A 17,754-nucleotide genomic window follows, 5' to 3' on the forward strand; every position below is an offset into this window, starting at 1 on the left:
TATGAGGGCTCTTGTGCCGAGACACATGAGTGTTTGGGTTAGGACACATGAGTGTTTGGGTTAGGACACATGAGTGTTTGGGTTAGGACACATGAGTGTTTGGGTTAGGACACATGAGTGTTTGGGTTAGGACACATGAGTGTTTGGGTTAGGACACATGAGTGTTTGGGTTAGGACACATGAGTGTTTGGGTTAGGACACATGAGTGTTTGGGTTAGGACACATGAGATAAGGGCTCTTCCTGCCTCTTGGACTCCTCATTTGATGAGGTCGTGGTATCCGCCTTATGGCGAGGCTACAACACTTTCGTAGATTTTTATCTGCGTTTACTTTCCTCCCAGTCAGATTGGTTGTATTCTCTGGGTCCTCTTGTCACTTCTCAGTCAGCCACTTGTACCCCAGTCTATCCTTAGAGAAGTTCCATTGCGACTGGTACATATATATACATGAGTTTTTTATTGTAAATACCCCAGACCCTTAAGTTTCTTTCATTGATGTCTTTGCTGCCATTTTTTAAGAGGTCATTATCCTCGGAGACTCCTTTATGGTAAGACAAATTTGTTATTGTCTATATGGTGGTATGCTATTATTGAAATAAACTTGGTTGTTGTAGCAAAACCAATAATCATTATATAATCCTCACCACCATATATTTGAGTTCCCACCCTCCTCCCCTTGTCTCCTCATCCGACTTATTTAGTTGCAAAAGTGAGGTTTTGGGTCATGCACAGTGCGTTCATATTGGGTATTAAGGGTCCTCTCACGGGATATTCATTTTCTTTTATGTTATGTACATTATGGGCTCCCGGAAGCAGTACATTATTGTATATATGGTGGTTTATATCATAAACATTGATTTTACTACAAAAACCTCCAATTACGGTAATCACAAGCAGACACGTGCATGCCTTCGAGGACAGTGTCTCCAACAGATCAACATCACAAATTTAAGCATTTTGACAATCGGCTTTGAGAAGTCCTATAATATAAGACTTTGAAGGTTCATATCACAATTTTAACATTTATTATCAGATTTTTACATTCTTCATAAAATCACACTATGAACCTACAAAATCTTAATATACATTTGTATTATAGTAATACAGCTTGAGCAATCCAATATTTCCCTTTTTTTATTCAGCAGAAATGGGATCCATACATTTTGCAATCTGTTGGAGCCTTCCATCTGGAGCTTCACATGAACATATATGTACATCCAGTAGTGTTGTACAGAATGATTATGTTATGATAGCACAGTAGTGTCATGACAACAAGGCATATTTGGTATAAAAATACTTCATTTATTTAGGATAAACCATTCCATACAAATTGGTTAAAATTTCTCCATGTTGGTAGACTAGACAACACACAATTTTATAATATGCCGTAGTGCAGATTGTTTTTATATATCATGCCAATATCCTATGTATTACTGTATATACATTATTATGAAGTCCATTTGTGGACTTGTTTTTCATTCATTAATAAATTTTCTTAATATGCCATTGTATTGATAACCGTGAATATACATATCTGTGGAAAGTAAGTGATCTGCAGTATGAGGCATTGTAAAAAAGAAACAAGATATGAAATATCTGGGGAAATTAACATCTAAATACTAGAAATAACAATATGTTTCTACACATGCTCCTTCACATAAAATCCATTCTTTTTCCTATCATTATACATCAATATAAAATCACCTGTTACTTTGCCTCCAAATTATTTACATCGTACATCATTTACACAATTACTGAAAATAAAACATCAACAAACTATTAGTAACTGCACAAAATCTAAAAGGTTATACAAGTTTTTGATAACAATTTACTCATTCTTTTATCTCTAATTTAATTTTTTTTTACATATCTGAAAATTATTAGCTATTTTTATTAACAAGCATAAGATAATAGGAATTATCAACTGCACATACTAGTCTATTACCGTAATTAAACTTTTAAACACTAGCATTATCATTCATGCTTCCATAAAAAGGAGAAAACATCATATTGAGATCATTCGAGCTAGTAAAACAACATATAAAAATATATAGTACAAAGACCGCCTCGAAATAATAGTCACAAAAATTGTTTCCTTTGCTGAATGATAACAAATTAAATACAATATTAAATACAGCCATGTCCCTCGTTGTCACTTCTTTATGAGGACTCACGGAAAAATGTTGCACTAACATTCCTATTCTTCTACCACCATCACCTACCCCCCTCTCCATCCCCCTCCCCTTCCGCTCCCCCACTACTCAAATAGATTAGTATTAATGAGATAATTTCTTAACCTATGTATTAATGTAATTACTGTTTATTACCATTGTATGTTAATTTCGACAGTATTGCAAATTCTCTGCTGAGATTACTTTATTTATATGCGTACGGGCCAGAGTCATGCCGATCTACATACGTACAAGTTGTATGTCTGTAGCTCACCATGATATCTGCTCATTATGTTATCTGCCTGTCTCAAAGAGAAGATGGATTTATATAAGTACGAAAGTACTTCTTTCCGAATTCTTTACTATTCTATGTTTGTAATATTCTATGTAAATATTTGAATAATAAAATACTGTTTAAACCAAGTTACATAGGATCCCAGATTATCATTGATCTGGCTGGTAGTTACCTGACCAGTATTGGGCTTTAGATTTTGCATTAAAATGATCAAACACTGCACTGTATTATCAAAAGAAGAAAAATCAAAATGGTATTTTATTACTTTTTTTTTTTCAACTACAAATTTATTGAATATCTTTATCATTTTTCTGTACAATTACAATCATCAGTTATTCCAAATTTTATGATATACTGAAAATAATAAATCAGGTAAAAGAACAGGCTTAATATTGGAAGATTAATGAGGATTGTATTGCTATAGTTAATGAAAACTTTGGGAATAATAAAAAGAACCTACAGGAAGGTATTGGGTGATTATTGGAAAGCCTTTCATTAGAATCAGAGTCCAGGGCAGAAAAAAACTCACCTAAATAACCTCCATTTTGTATCCATTTTAATTAGATACCCACATCCTCATATACGTATAAATGTATGGCAGGGAACTGTAGAATATTTACGAGGTGTGGTACCTATGAAGATACTTTTAGATATACATGTATAATCGCCTATGAAGATACTTTTAGATATACATGTATAATCGCCATTAAGTACATTTATATCAATTTACAACTTACAGATCTTTTCATGTAAATCAGAACCATAAAAGACAAATTTATACAATAGAAATAGCATTTGAACTCTTTCAAGCCAAAAGACTAACAATCGAAACCGTACATGTACAATGTAAACACATTTAAACTGCACTGAAATGTCAACTTAATCAATAACTTTCCGGTTTAGAAAACTATAACTACACAAGATATGTTTATTACACAAAGTCAAAATTATGTATGAATACCAGAACAAACGACCAGGCAAAGGAATACATTTACATAAAAATATTTTGAAAATTGCTGTAAAAATCTTTTATATTACACCAATAAAAAAACACCCATCCTTGACACAACTATCTCCATATTTTTTTTGTCATTTTCATGTTCTTTTTTATGAGTAGAATGTTGAATATAATGTTTTGGATGAGTTGTGCTTTCTATTGTATGACTTAAGTTTGAGTAAGAGTTGTGTGTGAGTTGTAATGAAAAAGTTGTAGTTTTTGTTGCGTATTGTTCTAATTGTTGTGTGTGGTGCAGCTGCAGTTACCATGGTAATTATTTTACTGATAATCGAAAGTGTTACACAAACTCCAAAATGCGCTAAAATTTCAGTATTTTTCCAAAAATAACCAAAATCTTTGATGCAGGCAAGACAGAATAGCAACCCCTTGAGACAATACATTTACACATCACCATATCAACATATTGAATTTTTGGAATTTCTTTGCAGGGAATTGCATGTGTGCATTTAAATCCTTTATCTTAGCAAAAAAAAAAAAAAAAAAAAAACTTTTATACCCATCTACTTTTCAGAGAGTTGTCTGCTCTTGTTGGGTGATTGACAAGTCAGAGCAGCTTCGGGATTCCCGGGAAATTATGTAAAAGGTAATATATATACCTTTTATCTACTTATTCTTTGAAATTTTGAAATACATAAAAGTTAAAACATTTTACAGATATGCAATATCAAAATCTGAGATCAAGTTGGCAAGTATGTGGTACAAAAATGATTTCATCATATTGAATATATTGCTATTCAAGTGGATTTATTTTGAAAAATAAATGTTTACAAGACTGCGAAAGAGAACTGCGAAAGAGAACTGATGTTAAACACATAAAAATTGCAAAATTGAGGAAACTCTTGTAGGTGGATGTACATTTGTGGATTAAACAACCTTTGGATGGTGCAAGGGAAATAAAAGACAGAAGTTGGGTTTTCAATAGAAAATTAAAAAAAACGAGTTTGAGAACAGATGTTTTCATTGGAATCACTGAGCATATAATTATATAAATACCTTGATAAAAATAAATAAATATGGTATATGAATTTAAACAACCTGGTGGTTAAAAAATAAATTGCTTCAAGCCCAATAAAAATATCACAAGAAATTTATATCAACATTCGAAACAAATCAGTGTGAATCAATCTAAACAAAATATGTTTTGAAAATACAAACATTTAACAACAATGGAATGAACATCCCAGTGGCACATATTGCTTCCTGCAGACATATAATTCAGGCCAGTCTAGTTTTATTTTGAAGTAGATTTTAGAATATAACCACATTAGTAAAATTGTGTACAACAAGAAAAATAAATCAAAGCTACAAAACATATCATTACTTCTTGTATATCATGGCAGTAAAAGACTAACCACAAAATTGAGCACAGATTACTGACTAGTTTTATGAAAGGAAAATAATACAAAAATAAGTTAAAAAATCTTAGTACACATTCACATGTAAATCCATCATCAGACACCCACGGTTGATTACACTACCCAGGTACACTACACTTAACTCAGTGAAAAATCCTGGTTTCAATAGAGGTAATTAGAATGACTCTCTCATCAATGGGTTTTAAACTATTTCAGCAGAATATTATTGATACCCTTTTGTCTGACAGAGATGAAGAACTATCAATTACAACAGGCCTTGGTGATGAATGCCCACTGAATGTTTATCACAGAATCTGCATGCCTTCATGGGCACGCCCATATTGCTACACATACTTTTTTATATTCCCTTCACTAAACTAAAGAGTTCTTATTCTGAAAGTGTTATGCTGATTGGTTTCTATTTATAGTCACAGAGACGAGGATTTTCCACTGAGTTGACCGATGGGTGATAAGTATAGCATAGCGTATTGTGATCAATTGTAGGTATCTGACGATGATACTGTACACCTATCACATCCAACAATTTTGTGAGTTAAGCACTTTCACAATGATCATTTAAATCATGAAAATTATATATAGCATAAATATTACTTAACAAATAAAAGGGACGCCATTGCTGCTGAGGTTACTATTCATATCAGGATTTTCAAAAACCCAATTAGACTTTGCAAAATTTGTGATTTTTTACATAATGTTGTATCAAAATTGAATGTGTTGGAGTCTAAATTTAAATCTTCCTTGCAGTTCCCAGGGTTGTGTTCATGCTTGAGCTTTGCACAGGAGATAACTTATCCAGAATGTTGTAACTCTTGAACTAGATAACTTATCCAGAACGTTGTAACTCTTGGACTTAGATAACTTATCCAGAATGTTGTAACTCTTGGACTTAGATAACTTATCCAGAACGCTGTAACTCTTGGACTAGATAACTTATCCAGAACGTTGTAACTCTTGGACTAGATTGGTAACATATAACCAACTCATTGTTACCTTTTAGATAACTGCCAGAATGTTCATGAGATTAACATTTTTTTTGTTTATTTGAAGTCTGGATACGTATTCAGACATGTACACATCTTTTCTCATTTGATTTTTTTTAACATGAATTACACAGTAAAAATTTAAGGGATTAACTTTGGGCTAATATTTAAGACTTTTCAAGTTTTTTTCTTAAAGACTAAACAACTAAGGAAATTTGCATTAAAACAGACTAATAGGCAAAACATATAAAAATTCCATTAAAATCTTAATTTTGACTCATTTCAACAATAAAATATGCTACCTTTTCTCAACAACTACACACCAGTTTGAGTGGTCAAACATGTTACTGACCACCCGAAGGCTGTGGACATGGTTAGTTATGAGCTCAATTAGTTCTCCTTCCCTAAACACATGGTAGTATCGAGACAGCTGTTTGACATCACATTCACCAGACGAGTCTTGGGACTCTGGCTTTTTGCCTGTTGATACACATTTTGGCTGGCAAGATTCTGTAGTATCATTACAGTACCCATTTAATGTTTGTAAAGATTTGCTTCTTATTCCAGTTTTGGTCTCAGTTGTTTTATCTTCAGCCAAAATTGTCTCCCCTTTGGAGAACTCTCCAATCACAAATGATTGTCCATTGTTTCCTGAGAGGTCTTTGTCAGTTACCCTGCATAGTGATTCAAAGGCACCATACTGGTCACATGACCCATTGCTTGTAGTACAGTCATGTGATCCTCTCCTTAGATCACGTGATTTGATATGATTGGTTGGACCAGAATTCGAACTGAGATCCGAGCATCTGTTTTGATTGTCTTCACAGCATTGGACAGAATTTTCATTTTTTGAAGTACAAACAAAAGCATTCCCTGACATCTGACTTTGATATGATAAATTGTCTTTGTCTGAAGACATATGTCCATTTGATCCTTTATGATAAATGCGTGGCTTAGACTCTAAACCTTTTGAGTGACCATTGACTGAACTCTGTGATAAACCATTCTCTGGTTCATTGGCCATGGTAATCACACCACTGGTCACTTTTGCTTGACCATTGATGTCCAGTTCCCCTGTTATGTCCACACTATTCCTGTTACTAGGTCGACTACTCTGAGGAAACTCTCGAACAGCAAACCCTTCAAATTCGTCAAGACTTGTGCTAGTTGACAGATTTCCGAGGGCTCCATCTCCTCCGAAAGAATGAAGAAGCCAGTTTTCAACAGCTAGGGACTTTGATATCACGTCAGGAGATTCTAGAGGTTTAGGTGGAGGTTCTATATCAAATACCTTTTTTATTTTGGCTTTTATCAAGTTGAAAAATGATACTTCTTCTTTCTTTTCACTTTCTTTCTTAATCTCACTTTTTGAACTGTTTATTGATGTTTTGTTAATACTGTTTTCTGGGATTTGTTTATGTACCACAGAATGCAGGTCTCTACTCTTAACTTTTACATTTTTGGCTACATGACACTGTGAATGATATGCATTAATCGGCTCCACAATGGAGTCAGATGAGAGATATGTTTTCGTTGAGGCGAGTTTCGTAAGTACCCTTTTCTGACTTGGTGAATTTTGATGTTTTGCATGCCCATTAAGAGATATATTACGAGTCTTGCATGCATAAGAAGTAGAGTGTATTACATTTAGAACATGACTGTCATTATCCTCTGTGATGTCACTACCTTCGCCGTCACCCTCCAATCCCTGACCTGTGATGTCACTACTTTTCCCATCATACCATTGATGGTTATGGCTGACTGACAACGCCTTCATGCTTGCCTCGATTCTCCGACATTCCTCAGCCAACACACTCCTATTGACCACAAGCTTTCTCTTCTCCTCTGGAGGATGCAGAAGGCCCTGACCATTGTGGAGGTTTGGAAGGGTATTTGACCTCTGTCTGCGGATTATGACCTTTGGAACAGTGTTATCTGTCCAGAACACATTGTCAAGCTCCTGGAGTGTGTCCTTTAGGGTGTCTTTGAAGGTTTCGGAAGCTGTCCTCTGAAGGGTGTTGTCATTGAAGGTAAAATCTGAGGTATCCGCTGACGATTCATCCTCACTGATAGAGCTCACACTGGACAAGTCCTTATCTGAACAGGAGGGCAACAATCCTATGAAAAAGGCATCAATATGCTCTACATTAGTATATTAAAATTACTATATAAGTGTATTACAGCTATAGTGGTTTTCTTTCCCCATATGTTAAATCTGATGTTGAAGGCTTTTTCAAGACACTAGAATGTTTCAATTTTACTTTTTTTTACTTTCATTTAATTTTTTCATTACCAAGAATTTTTTATCTATCATTTTCTTAAGTCATTTACCATATTGTTAAAGGTGGTCTGACAGAATGTTGACAATGGACTTAAAAATGTAGTTGAAAATATTTTTTAAAACGCCCCCACCCACACCTCCCAATTAAAAAACAAAAAAACTAAAACTGTAGACAAGTAACAAGTTCCTTAGCTGATTACAAACCTGTTGACCAAAATAAATTGGCCCAGAACTTTACCATTGGTTATTTAACAAAAACATGTAGTTCTCAAACTGATACAGAGCAGTAATATCATTATGATTTGCACAACAAACAGATATATTCCCATTGTTTTTAACCAAGAGAAAATTCCCACAACAAACAGATATTTTACAATCACAATACTGTACATCACCCACAAGTCACACCACTGTACATCACCTACGAGTCACACTACTGTACATCACCCACGAATCACACTACTGTACATCACCCACGAATCACACTACTGTACATCACCCACGAGTCACACTACCGTACATCACCCACGAGTCACACTACTGTACATCACCCACGAGTCACACTACTGTACATCACCCACGAATCACACTACTGTACATCACCCACGAGTCACACTACTGTACATCACCCACGAGTCACACTACTGTACATCACCCACGAATCACACTACTGTACATCACCCACGAGTCACACTACTGTACATCACCCACGAGTCACACTACCGTACATCACCCACGAGTCACACTACTGTACATCACCCACGAGTCACACTACTGCACATCACTGTCCACGAGTCACATTACTGTACATCACCCACGAGTCACACTACTGTACATCACCCACGAGTCACACTACTGTACATCACTGTCCATGAGTCACACTACTGTACATCACCCATGAGTCACACTACTGCACATCACTGTCCACGAGTCACACCACTGTACATCACCTACGAGTCACACTACTGTACATCACCCACGAGTCACACTACTGTAAATCACCCACGAGTCACACTACTGTACATCACCCATGAGTCACACTACTGTACATCACCCACGAGTCACACTACTGTACATCACCCACGAGTCACACTACTGTACATCACCCACGAGTCACACTACTGTACATCACCCACGAGTCACACTACTGTACATCACCCACGAGTCACACTACTGTACATCACCCATGAGTCACACTACTGCACATCACTGTCCACGAGTCACACCACTGTACATCACCTACGAGTCACACTACTGTACATCACCCACGAGTCACACTACTGTAAATCACCCACGAGTCACACTACTGTACATCACCCATGAGTCACACTACTGTACATCACCCACGAGTCACACTACTGTACATCACCCACGAGTCACACTACTGTACATCACCCACGAGTCACACTACTGTACATCACCCACGAGTCACACTACTGTACATCACCCACGAGTCACACTACTGTACATCACCCACGAGTCACACTACTGTACATCACCCACGAGTCACACTACTGTACATCACCCACGAGTCACACTACTGTACATCACCTACGAGTCACACTACTGTACATCACTGTCCATGAGTCACACTACTGTACATCACCCACAAGTCACACTACTGTACATCACCCACGAGTCACACTACTGTACATCACCCACGAGTCACACTACTGTACATCACCCACGAGTCACACTACTGTACATCACCCACGAGTCACACTACTGTACATCACCCACGAGTCACACTACTGTACATCACCCACGAGTCACACTACTGTACATCACCCACGAGTCACACTACTGTACATCACCCACGAGTCACACTACTGTACATCACCCACGAGTCACACTACTGTACATCACCCACGAGTCACACTACTGTACATCACCCACGAGTCACACTACTGTACATCACTCTCCATGAGTGGTATATTTTCTGTATATTACCGGACTTGCTGGTTTTCTGTCCTCCATGCCATGGTATAAGTACATCTTGGCCATCAAACTGTTCCAAGATAAAAACATTGGTTAGAAGTACCGTTCCAAGATAAAAATATTGGTTAGAAGTACCGTATCTGTTTTTTGCATTTCATGTGGAAATGAACAAGCGTTAGCCAGTTATTTTAGCATATATCAACTTATAGTGATAGTATAATGATGTTATGTTCATTTTTATGATATATATAATACTAAAGTGTACGTATACATATATGTGTATACTAAGCGTAATGGACATGTACTTTTGTAATTGTGTCATACTATAATACATTGTATTGTTTTTTAATGTCTCTCTGATGTGTTGAAAATCACAAAGAAATAAAGAATCTGAATCTGAGTAGTTACAAAAACTACACATCACAATTATGAAGTCAGATCAAAGTATAAAAAAAAGTATCAAAAATGCTCTAGTGTATCATCAGTTTGACAACTGTAATGTCAAGTAACAACATCAGTTTGACAACTGTAATGTCAAGTAACAACATCAGTTTGACAACTGTAATGTCAAGTAACAACATCAGTTTGACAACTGTAATGTCAAGTAACAACATCAGTTCAGATCAGTTTGACTGATACCCCTCCAATTTTCTGTTTGTACCATGTCCACACAAGCATGTCATTCTTAGAATGTCAAAATACATACCTGCCTGTATATCTGTTTGTACACACACAAACATGTCATAAATTGATTGTTCAGATACATACCTGCCTATGTTTCTGTTTGATTGGTCAGATACATACCTGCCTATGTTTCTGTTTGATTGGTCAGATACATACCCGCCTATGTTTCTGTTTGATTGGTCAGATACATAACCGCCTATGTTTCTGTTTGATTGGTCAGATACATACCCGCCTATGTTTCTGTTCATATGCCCACACATACAGCATCATTTGTCCACCTGGTCGTAGAATTCTTGCCAGTTCTCGGACGGCCTCAATCCTCCGTTCTGTTGTAGAAATGTGATGGATAACTCCGACAGATATCACCGCGTCAAACAGACCTGATCTAAACGGCAATCGCAGGTTGTCTGCCACCAATACTTCATGCCCCTTTTTTCTGGCTGATTCCACCAGGGGGCAGCATATGTCTAATCCAATTTTGAATATGTGTTTGTTGATATGTAGATATCGCCCATTACCACATCCTGTAATATATAACATATGCCTATGTTACATGCATCTCTCTCTAACCAGCTCCATCACTGTAAGATACATCATAACTAATGTCACTCTTATAAAACAAGTGTTTCTGATCTATTGATCATTTCTTTATATGTTTTATAGTAGTGTGCTCAGATAAATCAGTCATGAATTTGGTCTGTAGCATCCTTGGGTAAAATTTTGTATTAAAGGTGGGTCTGCCAAGTTTACTATCAACTGATGGTAAACCCAGTCAATTTCTGCTTCATAATGATAAGAGAGAAATTATTGGTGTTTAACACACTTAAACATATATTTATGTAAATCATGGGAGATAGATAAAAGGAAAAAGCAAGTAAAAAGTGGCTTTGAATAAGGAAACTGAAAGGGTAACCATAGCAGTCAAATTATATTGAGCTTGCAGTGTAATCCGACCTATAGGTTTTTAACAAATATCCAGAAAATTATTTGAGACATAAAGCGTACACCTTTATCATTGTCATGGTGACTTTTCCTCCAGTATAATGCCCATAAAGAAATTGTGGTAGCGACTGAACTAGTTTTCTTCTGGCAGTTATTTTGCTCAAAAGGTATAGTGTTCCGTTAGGGCCGAATTTCCAATATCGTTCCTTTGACCTAAACGCGAAGGAGGGAAAGCACGATGGCGAAGGAGCGAAGAAGCGAAAATACAATAACGCAGAAGCAAAAACACGATGGCGAAGGAGCAAAATTCCATTGCTCCTTCGCCATCGTGTTTTCACTCCTTCGCCATCGTATTTTAGCTCCTTCGCCATCGTTTTTTCGCTCCTTCGCAATCGTGTTTTTGTTCCTTCGCGTTTAGGTCAATGGAGCGAAGTAGCGATATTGGAAATTTGGCCCTGACAGAACACCATACAAAGGTTATTTAAGTAACATGATAAATTATAATAAATAGGACCAAAGGAAGATAACTCACCTTAATCAACTGACAGTTATATGAGGGATACATAATCATGTGTGTATACATATCTACCATGTTCAAAACGAAAAAATTTTGATGGTAATTAAATTCAAAGTTATAATTCAACTTTAACATTTAGCTGAAGATGAGACAATTAAATTCAAAGTTAAATTTCTTACAGAAATAAACTGTTAATTAAGAATAATATCCTCTAACAGACATTCAATTTTAAATCTTTATAGTCTACACATAAAAAGGGTTAACATTACCAATATCTGCGACCAATGATCCCGGCTGTAGGCGTTTAAGGAACCGACGTACATTTGGCCAGGCTTTCTGAGAGATCTCAGAGAAGCATGGAGCAATCTGGTCATACACGCTATAAACATGATCCTGTTCCAGACTTTCAGATGATCTCCTTCCCATGATGTCCGGGCGTGGCATTCTGTAGAACACTTACAGTGATCACTAGTCATGCTAGTAAAGTGAGATGAGACTGGAGGCCATCAATGTATTACACAGCCTAACACAGTCGATGATCACCACACCTTGTAGTCTGTTCTACAGTTCATTTACAACAGGCTATGGTGGTAATGAAGGCGACATTTACAACAGCAAGATTGTGTCATAACATGTACAGTAATACTGAGGCCAGCGGTTGCTGTCATCATTTCCGCAAATCTTGTACCTGACAAGAAATCTCCCAGTTCTGCGTGGCTTTTCGTTTCGACTTTCCCTCTATACCACCTGAGTGAAAAGAAAAATCAATACAGTATGAATACACAGAAATACCCCAGCATATCCATTATACAGTTCCTCTCACAGCCATTTATCGTTCCTGTAATTATGACCCAATAGAAGCTCATGTCTATCAAACTATGTCAATTCCCTCCTTGTTAATCAGACATTTAGCACGATTGAAGGTAAAAGGTTACTTGTAACATCACACATTGCTACGTCATCTAAATCAATCAATTCCCCTCCCAAAACCTGTTAACAAGATGTAGAAATCTGAGTCACCTTTCCCTGGATATAGAGAATTTCAACACGTTTAAATGAATATTTTACAATATAGAAAGCATCTGTTTTCAATGCTTGATTTTACAGTGTAATATGACCAGGTGTAAAGGTAGAAAACAAAATCAGTGAGACGTATAGTCGTATACAAATACTCCACTGAACTTACAGACACGCATGATATAACACAAGTGTGATCCCATCTGTATATTTACAAATAGTAAATGTTTAAATCAAAAGAACATAGATTATATCATGAGCTCTGGTTTCTCGGGTCACGCTCCTCATGATCAAAACATTTTCAGATTCAAATATATTTACCTGTTTGATGTGATACAAATACACGATGGGTTAGAAAATTAATATACATCACTATAGTAACACAACAGCTATATATATATACATTACATTTAGTTTCTGACCCCCTTCATTTTAAAGTATTTTCTAATTTGCCATATATAGTATAGTTAGTAAGTAGTGGTGTAACGATTCATCGATGCAGCGGTGTATTGGATCGCAGAGTGATGTATCGATGCATCATCCTTGATCCTTGATTTGTATTGCGATACTTGAAAATTTGTAGTTATCTCCCTTGACCAACATTAGCTTACGTTTTGTAGTAAACAACATGGCTGACAAGGCCGTTCCAGTGGCTTATAAAGCTGCCTGGCGGAGTTCTTTCAAATCCAAATTTAATATCTAAATTCAAGAACACTTTGTGGGAAACGGGCAAAATGTATGTTTTTGCACCAAATGTAGACAAAGACCCTCATATTCTGGAAATAACAAAAACAAAACATGACTACTGTACGATGGAATATCAGATATCTGATAGGTCATCAGCTTCTCGTATATTGTGATTCGTACCACATCATGACCCCTGTATCGTGATACGAATCATATCGCAACCCACCTTGCGATACTTAGCTCTATAAGTAAGAAAACCTACATAAAGGTACAAGTAGATATGTGTGAAGTTTGTCAATATCTGAAATGTTGGAGGCACTGTCACTATAAATAAGATGTTTACAATAAATATATAGGTAAGAAAAGTTAGTGAAATTGTGAAATTCATCATCATTCCTGACGTGTTAAATGAAATTTTTTCAGTAGTCTAGATTTCTTATCCTGACATTCATCCTGCATATATACCCATCTCATTATATTGCTAGCTTTCATAACTATTCAAAAATTTGTATGCTAATACAGATGTAGTTATAATCACTAATTGAAATCATCATTATTAGAAAATTACTTAACATTATTTTCAAAGCTACCACTTGGAATAATGATAATATCTCTTGATAATAGTTTTACATATATTTTAAAATCATTCTTGGTCAAACAAGAGGCCTTACTTGGTCCTGCACCGTATCTGTTTCTTATCAAACATATATATGAACTTTGAAGTATGAAATGTAATTAAATTACCTGTAAGTCTTTTATCTTATTAAGAGAAGACTAATTGTTGGAAGAGTTTGTTCAGCTTGAAGGCTTCAGATGGTGATTTAGATTATTCTAAGACATGTGGATCATCTTAAAGGCTTCAGATGGTGATTTAGATTATTCTAAGACATGTGGATCATCTTAAAGGCTTCAGATGGTGATTTAGATTATTCTAAGACATGTGGATCATCTTAAAGGCTTCATGTTGATCCAAGAATCAACACTGCCTTTAATTAAGTGAGTTCTATAACAGTCTGTGATTCTTTTTTTTAAATTAAGAATTTAACTCATTTGACCTTGAAGGCACATCAAAATCATTGAATTAAACAAACTTTTCTGTCTGCTATCAACTGTCACTATATCAGGACCCTGGACCTCTAGGTTATTGAAAAGACTTGAACACATTTGACCCCTGTGATCTTGAAAGTAGGTATGACAACAACGGATATAGAAGGCAATCACAACAGGTCACTTAAACATATCTATAATTAAGGTGACCTAAAAATCAAAACTGTCAACTTTGAATACATTGCAAGGTTATTTTAACAAATATAATAGTCTTTCATTTCAGTCCATATCTTTAATCCTTATAAGAAGTTGTTAAAAGATTTATGAAAGTGAGCAAAAATGGTTATATTCAACAAAAAACAACAAAACTGAAAATTTGAAATGTGTGTTACAGGAGCTGTCAATTATATTTTGACTAGACGTGTCAACATCATGTACACTAAATCAGGCTTGTAATCAGATTTCACACTACAAGCAGTGATTACGCAAGTATGTGTATCAAAATATCTGAAATCCATGACAACGCTGTATCCAATTTCCCAGCATGTCGTGACGGACAACTTCACACAATATATTGTGATCAGCTAGCTAGGCCAATTAGAAATAGCCAAGATTATACATGTAATTGAACTCTGATTCTGTGTACTAAGATAAATCCTTACTATAGTTTTTAATGAGCTTTATAAGCTCCTCCGATAAAAATACCCCACACAACACTGAAGCGATCATGAGGTGTCAAATCCCTTTAATTTTCTATGTGTAAATATCATCATAATCAAATACTGTATGCTGTCTTTATCAGTTTATTTGTGAGGATTTTCCCTTCCTCACCTTTTTGGCAAAAATTATTCCTAATTACAAGAAATGGAAGAGCTAAGGAAGGTTTGAGACATATCCCTATTTGATATTTATGTAGATTCCTGGCAGGGACAGACAAGAATTTTCGGTATGGCTATGAAATATTCATCGAGGGATAAAACAATTGGAGTCACATGGTGTCTGTTCATACACGAGAAATAGGTCAAGTGGAAGCTCTATAATGTCACCAGTAGTTACTACATGTACATAGAGATCGTCTCAACACCACTACAACGATAATGACAATAAAACGGTATTCATCAAGATTAATATTCCCTACAATAAATGTACTCTCAGGATAGTATGACAAACTGTTACCTAACGGTTAAAACATTCTGTCTCCTGCATCATGTCTAATGAATTCTTTATGAACTGTTACATATATACTAAGCCAATAAATTGACCGTATTATAATAGACCATCAATGATGTCACACCTATCAGACTGGTACCAATAGACAAGTCCACCATCATTGATGTCACACCTATCAGACTGGTACCAATAGACAAGTCCACCATCAATGATGTCACACCCATCAGACTGGTACCAATAGACAAGTCCACCATTAATGATGTCACACCCATCAGACTGGTACCAATAGACAAGTCCACCATCAATGTCACACCCATCAGACTGGTACCAATAGACAAGTCCACCATCAATGTCACACCTATCAGAGTGGTACCAATAGACAAGTCCACCATCAATGATGTCACACCCATCAGACTGGTACCAATAGACAAGTCAACCATCAATGTCACACCTATCAGAGTGGTACCAACAGACAAGTCCACCATCAATGATGTCACACCCATCAGACTGGTACCAATAGACAAGTCCACCATCAATGTCACACCTATCAGACTGGTACCAATAGACAAGTCCACCATCAATGTCACACCTATCAGACTGGTACCAATAGACAAGTCCACCATCAATGATGTCACACCTATCAGACTGGTACCAATAGACAAGTCCACCATCAATGTCACACCTATCAGACTGGTACCAATAGACAAGTCCACCATCAATGTCACACCTATCAGACTGGTACCAATAGACAAGTCCACCATCAATGTCACACCCATCAGACTGGTACCAATAGACAAGTCCACCATCAATGTCACATCCATCAGACTGGTACCAATAGACAAGTCCACCATCAATGTCACATCCATCAGACTGGTACCAATAGACAAGTCCACCATCAATGTCACACCCATCAGACTGGTACCAATAGACAAGTCAACCATCAATGATGTCACACCCATCAGACTGGTACCAATAGACAAGTCCACCATCAATGATGTCACACCCATCAGAGTGGTACCTATAGACAAGTCCACCATCAATGTCACACCTATCAGACTGGTACCAATAGACAAGTCCACCATCAATGATGTCACATCCATCAGACTGGTACCAATAGACAAGTCCACCATCAATGTCACATCCATCAGACTGGTACCAATAGACAAGTCCACCATCAATGTCACACCCATCAGACTGGTACCAATAGACAAGTCAACCATCAATGATGTCACACCCATCAGACTGGTACCAATAGACAAGTCCACCATCAATGTCACATCCATCAGACTGGTACCAATAGACAAGTCCACCATCAATGTCACATCCATCAGACTGGTACCAATAGACAAGTCCACCATCAATGTCACACCTATCAGACTGGTACCAATAGACAAGTCCACCATCAATGATGTCACATCCATCAGACTGGTACCAATAGACAAGTCCACCATCAATGTCACATCCATCAGACTGGTACCAATAGACAAGTCCACCATCAATGTCACACCCATCAGACTGGTACCAATAGACAAGTCAACCATCAATGATGTCACACCCATCAGACTGGTACCAATAGACAAGTCCACCATCAATGATGTCACACCCATCAGACTGGTACCTATAGACAAGTCC

At 36.6% G+C, this 17,754-nt stretch overlaps 1 protein-coding gene across 1 annotated transcript in view; it reads right to left on the reverse strand.

Moving 5' to 3' along the window:
- Positions 1 to 3,948: 3,948 nt before the first annotated feature.
- LOC117329102 overlaps positions 3,949 to 17,754 on the reverse strand; it is a 32,202-nt gene continuing 18,396 nt past the window's right edge. Inside the window, exons 2-5 of the mRNA XM_033886833.1 lie at positions 12,471 to 12,948; positions 10,971 to 11,266; positions 10,071 to 10,128; positions 3,949 to 7,957 (exon numbers count right to left, since the gene is read on the reverse strand). Of these exons, the coding sequence (XP_033742724.1) occupies positions 6,138 to 7,957; positions 10,071 to 10,128; positions 10,971 to 11,266; positions 12,471 to 12,645 (2,349 nt within the window). The 5' untranslated portion in view covers positions 12,646 to 12,948 and the 3' untranslated portion in view covers positions 3,949 to 6,137. The remainder of the gene's footprint in view (positions 7,958 to 10,070; positions 10,129 to 10,970; positions 11,267 to 12,470; positions 12,949 to 17,754) is intronic.

The sequence above is a fragment of the Pecten maximus genome, chromosome 6 (genome assembly GCF_902652985.1).
Source record: "Pecten maximus chromosome 6, xPecMax1.1, whole genome shotgun sequence".
Taxonomy (NCBI): domain Eukaryota; kingdom Metazoa; phylum Mollusca; class Bivalvia; order Pectinida; family Pectinidae; genus Pecten; species Pecten maximus.